The 5,918-nt window shown below is 36.1% G+C and overlaps 1 protein-coding gene across 1 annotated transcript; it reads right to left on the bottom strand.

Annotated features, from left to right (window-relative positions):
• Positions 1 to 2,458: 2,458 nt before the first annotated feature.
• On the bottom strand, positions 2,459 to 3,304 carry LOC136420042 (putative gustatory receptor 28b). The gene is made up of 3 exons (XM_066406705.1): positions 3,195 to 3,304; positions 2,788 to 3,142; positions 2,459 to 2,737 (listed from the first exon to the last, which is right to left on the bottom strand). Exons 1-3 carry the CDS (start codon positions 3,302 to 3,304, stop codon positions 2,459 to 2,461), a joined length of 744 nt encoding a protein of 247 aa, XP_066262802.1.
• Between the last annotated feature and the right edge of the window lie 2,614 nt (positions 3,305 to 5,918).

The following is a 5,918-nucleotide window of genomic DNA, read 5'->3' as shown; positions in this document are numbered from 1 at the left end:
ATAAAAGACCACGCTTATATCACACCACTATGCCATAAAGGAGAATTGTGCCAACATGTAACCATCTGCATTCACGGCCTTAATGCAAATGATTTTCAGAGGGCTACAAAGTTGTCTGAGAATGTGCTCATTTTGAGGTGTTTGGAATGCAACAACGGTCAATTTGAGAATCTAATATGAGCAGAAGTTGCTGCATGGATGTGGTACATAGCATGCAAATGACAAACTTTAGTTCACCCAAGTTCTTCAGACTGCTAGCACACCATTATTTCTTTAGCGCTCTCAATTATGGAAATATTATAAACAGATTCAAAGAGAACTTCATCACCTAAGAGCCTTCTCCAGCTAATTCCTAGATACTAATTAGTCTTCTAAATAGGAATAAAATTAATTTTACTGTCAATTTTATTATTGCAGCTATTTCAGCTTTTAATAAAGTTCTTGATAACTTTTCAAAACGCTACTTTTCGGCTTTGGAAAGCTCTCCTCATGGAAAGAACGTTAGATCATTGTGTCTGCCTTTTCCTGTGGTTGTATTCCAGGGTTGGGAGGGGGGAGGGGTAGAAAACGATAAAAGCGGTTTCAAGGTTTTAGAAAACTTCAAATTGAGATTCTTGCAAGATATATGATGCCTCCTCCCATTTATTATATCCCATTTTGCAGAAATAATTCTTATTCAAAGGTTTCCATAAAATTGATGATGGTGATTGGTCTTTTCCAAGTAGACTCTATCCTACAGCATTCTTCAGACTTGCTGATGTTTTCTGCTGTCTGAAGATCGCTAAACCTCTCATGATATATACACGTGTCTACATCCAGATTTGGAAAAATCTATCTTTAAAAATTGATTTAAGGTTTAAAATGCGCCAGATTGAATATCGATTAGATGCGACACCCTCGTAAGCAAAAACCATCAGTTAGCCGACAATTTAAAAGAGTCGACCTCCCTAAAAGCGGAGATTTAGAGCACATGTACACCCGGCTTGCCAATTAATAGAAATCAATGTAAGAGCCTCCGAATGGGGCACACTTGACGTTAAGGCGATTAGTTTTCGAGTTTCGTCGCCATAACAACAGAGCCCGGGACTGCGTGGTGCAAAAAAAGCCGCTGCTCTCTCTCGCTTTATTAATATCTAATGGAAATCCTTCAAATTTGCGAGAACGCGCTCTTTCGGCTGAAAGTTTCGTTCGAATCCGTTGAAAACCCATTATCGGTTTAAATGGATTTCTTTTTTTCTCGCGTTTCACTGCTGTTTCGAATAATGCATTTTTTTCCCTCGTTTTTACATCTGAAGCCAGGCCAATTAAATAGTTAATTAACCCCACGCGAAGTTAAATCCGGATAAAAACTTCACCCTGAAAATGGCCATAATGAATCCAAAAACTCAAACTTGAGCGGCTCTAAAAGTACATCACATTTTCATTGAGATTGTCTCATCAATATTCAGCGCCTGTCCCCTACATAATTTATCAGATTCTCGACTATGAGGCGCATGTAATCCGAGGAAACAAGCCTACACAACGTGTGTATGTCTAGATAGAGTTACCTCGCAAATTATAAGCCTAAAAGGCTATATATGGAGATTGGACTTGGGCCGGATACATCTACCCAACAACGTTTTAATATTTGAACAACCTGAAGCAGTCGATTAGCTTTAAATCCGCATCGCGGGCAGGTCACCTCAATTCAATCTGCGCTTTGACATTTATTATTACGTCACATCAATGGGGAAAATAATAACCGAACTTCTCTCTAAGGTTTCGTGTTCAGAATAAAAAAAAAGATTAACTAATCGGATTATTGGACTACAGACGATTTGTTAGGGCGAGTAAATTAGATTTCGCTGAACTATTGCGGCTTTGCGAAGAATCGCCACCATGTAACGGATATACAACGACTTATGGGATTACCAGCTGTAAGAAAAATCAAGTACGACACTGATTAAAGCGCCTTATTGTTACGATTGTTTGTTTTTAATTACTGAATAGCGAATTGGTAATGGAGATTTTTCTTTACTATATCGTCAAGAACGGAAGTTCTTATGAACACTATTGTTTATTTTTATGATTCTTCATGTTATGAATACATTTTGAAAACAACATGCTTTATGGCTGAAGGTATAGGGGTGATAAAAAAAAAATAAAACGTTAAATAAGGAAGGATTTTTAGAGAAGAAAAATCGTCTAAATAAGGATACAATTTTAGAATATTTTTCAATAACTATTTTTTTACCGGAGAGAAGAAACTGACCTAGTTATCTAGCGTCAACTCACATTTAATTAACTTGAAGTAACTTTTTAGGAAATATTTTTTATTAAGGAGAAAAATGACTCATCTTGTGAAGAAGGTCCTAATACATATAATAATTAATGATTTTCATATAATATTCACTTAAATTTCAAAAACGACCAATCTCTATATTCTACGCCGAAAAACACACAACATTCCTATCCAGCATTAAGTTTCCTCATGGTCTGGCAGAATGCTGAACTGAATAATGACAATCAAGTATGTAGCTATAGCGCCTAGAGATGTTGATAGTAAATATCTGTCAACTTTGAACCATCCAGCTGTGAACTTGGGTACTAATTCTTTAGAATATTTGGCAAAGAAGCGCAGCTCTTCCAGAATTTCTTCATTTTTGGTGAGTAACTTTGCCTTATGGATTATTTTTGTGACCTTCTTGGCGGCATTTTGGACTCTGTCTAATGCCATTGTGATCTGATATATGAAGACCTATGAGAAAAAAAATATTGAAGAGTACATAATCTATTTTCTGCACCCACTAATCGTGTTCCACACTCAGTAAACATATCAACTAGCTGCACATAAGTCAGTTCTCCCGCTTGCCAGCCAGATAGGACAAATCCTACAGAATACAGACATCCGAATACAGTAAGTAAAGTACAGAGAAATATAGTGATCCCAAATATGTAGTTCATTTCTTCGGATAGAAGATAAAGCAATTTGACCAACTTCTCCATTCTCTTAATTTTCATCATTATTATGAAGTGAGGATGCTCAGGGTGTCTAAACAATTTCCTGGTACTGTAACTTAGAAACTCATATCTCTTCTTGAAATGTTGGGCTAGGGATTTGAGCAAGAATACTTTGTAGATAAGTATAAAAGTGGCCCTGCTGCTAAAAAACATTGATGGGTGATATTTTTAGTAAAAAAATCGCAGATACTTACATTTCAGGGAAAATGTTGACTAGGTAGGTATGCAGCATGTTATTGAGAAATGTGTTTATGATAAGAAAGCCCAGTTTGACTAGCAAATATAGTGCTAACGTGAGCTTCATAGTGAACGCATAGTAGCGTGGCTGATCATAATTAAAATCAGTGTTTTTCATTATTTTTTCGACTTCGTTAATCAACACTGACAAACGTTTAGGGTGTTTGCAAGCAAATCCTGCATTCAAGTAGCACCAAATGCAGGTGATAAAAGCTGCAAGGGGAAATAGTCACGAAGATGCTTGATCTCTCTGTAATTCAGACCTGAAATAAGGGTTACAATGCTAAGCGATATCAAAGTTCTGGAAACATTGGTTTCAATTAAAAATTTTGCCCTAAAAACTGCACAATAACCTGAAAGAACAATATTTTCTAGTACGAAGTAGATAGAACCAGCCATCCAAAAAAAATTTTTCTTTTCGATTCTTGAAGCCATCCAGAAATATCTACCGAACTGAATCACATCCTGAATGACTTGATCGTGTGCCCTTCTCTGTCTTTCCATTTGCAGCTTCATTCGAATCTTATGTTGGAGCGAAATTTACTTCAAATTAGACAGCAGTTATTGTTTAGTGAGCTATCGCAATATCGTTTTACATGTTAGGCGAACAATACCTAACTGGAAAACTCGTCTAATATATAAACAGGAACTGCCGTATTATGCAAGAGAATATCGGTTACATATGCCCCAGTCTGCTTGAATTAGGGAATATTTTTGGTGGAAATATCCGATAGTCATTGTATTTGGACAATGGGTTCTTTTAGGTGGTAATTTAAAACCGTTTACTAGGAAAATTAATTGTAAAATTATAGTACCTTCAATTCGTGTAGATATGTTCTAGGGAAATTCTTGGAAATAACAGCAGTATAGATTTCTTCTTTCCGCATTGTCAATTGGCAATAACACGGAGTTTAAAAACATCTGTTCATGAAATATGGAAAAAATAGTTGAAAATTTTCAAACGTCGAAGGAATGTTCTTAGGATTTTCCAATGAGAAATGGAAGAAATCGAGAAATCCAGGAAACAGAGAGAACACTCGTCATAAACGAGAAACTCCCAACAACCTAAACAAACCACTCAGAAGCTTTCAAAAGGTATTAGAAAACAGACATAAATTCTATATTTGTATTTCGAAAAAACCGAGACTTTGCGGGCTTCCTGAAGCATAACATTGCGTCAATATCAACTTTCTGAAACTTGATCAACCCTGGTACTAAAAAACAAAGGAAAAATAAAAAGAAGCAATTTTTAGTCTAGAAATTTGTAAGTAAAATCTTGATTGAGCACCAACTTTCTAAAACTCGAAGAAGAAGGAAGCTCTGGAGAAGAAAAAAAAATTTAACGTTGAAAATCTAACGAATTTTTCAAAAATGCTAATAGGAGACTTACAAAAAAATGCTGAAACTTAAAGTAACAAAAGCATGCGAATTACCATTAAAAGTGAGAAATAAGAGCAAGAGACAATGATCGAAAATGTTCATGAAATAAAAAGTGCAACAATCAATGGACCATAATCCGGAGCTTGGAGTATAAAAATGCACATTTCAAAAAGAAGAAAGCCAGATAACTATACCGGAACTTGCCAGTTTACTGTTTGGTTTATACGAACTCCTTTATCCGTATCACCTATTTAGTAGAAATAGGTGAGGTATATATAACCCCTTATCTTCGACCGTTCCCCAGCACGAAAAGCTTTTTTCAATTGCCATAGCAAGTTTATTTCAGTTGTAAAATGTGACTATTTTCGTACGGTGCTATCTTTTATAGGGCGCGTTTCTTCGTAAATTTCCACATTAAACAGATAGTGCTGACCAAACCGCTTATAAACAGTGGACACAGCGGCAAAACGATAATAATTTACGTGACTTTGGGGACTTTAGGGATAGGACCGGGGGCTTTCGTATCTCCGGACGGGAAGGCTGTAAAGCTCAGAGTTACGATGTAAAGTTAAACAAATATTATAAACACGGAAAATGGACCGGACGTCTCATGAAATATAGAGAAGATGACCGGAAAAGCCGAGGGCGAGTTCATATTCTGCTCTATTTCGGGATAGACGTAGAAATATTTATGGAATTTAGGTGACGACCATGTTCATGCTGATTTAAACCAAAACACAGGTAGACTAAATGGCAAACTCAACAAACATATATTCACACAGTAAATGAAAATATCACTCGGAATTCAATGGTGATACTATATAACTTTAGTTCAGTATCGCACATTTAAATTTTAGTTTTGCAGGTGTTTTGTTGTTATTTAATTTTCTCTATTGCCCAATAATTTTCCGGAATTTAACACTACTTTATCATCAGATGTACATGTCTGATGTGACACTGACAAGCGCTTTCTGTGGCCTGCTAAGATCAGCGGCTCTGTAGTTGAACTGCTCCGAAATTTAATCCTCAAACACATAACATACAGACTCCTTCCAGCTGAATTGGCGAAAACACCAACTTGAAAGCGCATTTGAATCATTCACTTGAACTAGTCTTCAGCCAAGTAAACTGGTCCGCTTTCAGTTACAATGAACGTTACAAAGTTGCAAGCTAATTCGACTGGCATTAAAACAAATCGACAAATCCAGTTTATTGCTTCGCTCCAAAGGTATTCATTTTAATTTATCTGCGAACGAGACGATATAAATTGAAGTACTAGAAAAGTTTCAACAAGAATTTCG

Source organism: Euwallacea similis, chromosome 3, assembly GCF_039881205.1.
Source record: "Euwallacea similis isolate ESF13 chromosome 3, ESF131.1, whole genome shotgun sequence".
Taxonomy (NCBI): domain Eukaryota; kingdom Metazoa; phylum Arthropoda; class Insecta; order Coleoptera; family Curculionidae; genus Euwallacea; species Euwallacea similis.
This window is presented reverse-complemented; position numbering and strand designations above follow the sequence as displayed.

Coding starts and splice junctions, on each gene's coding strand:
- LOC136420042 (XM_066406705.1), bottom strand. CDS start 3,304: ATGAAGCTCACGTTAGCACTATATTTGCTAGTCAAACTGGGCTTTCTT. Junction 3,143..3,194: donor GTCAACATTTTCCCTGAAAT/GTAAGTATCTGC, acceptor AATGTTTTTTAG/CAGCAGGGCCACTTTTATAC. Junction 2,738..2,787: donor CTGAGTGTGGAACACGATTA/GTGGGTGCAGAA, acceptor TTTTTCTCATAG/GTCTTCATATATCAGATCAC.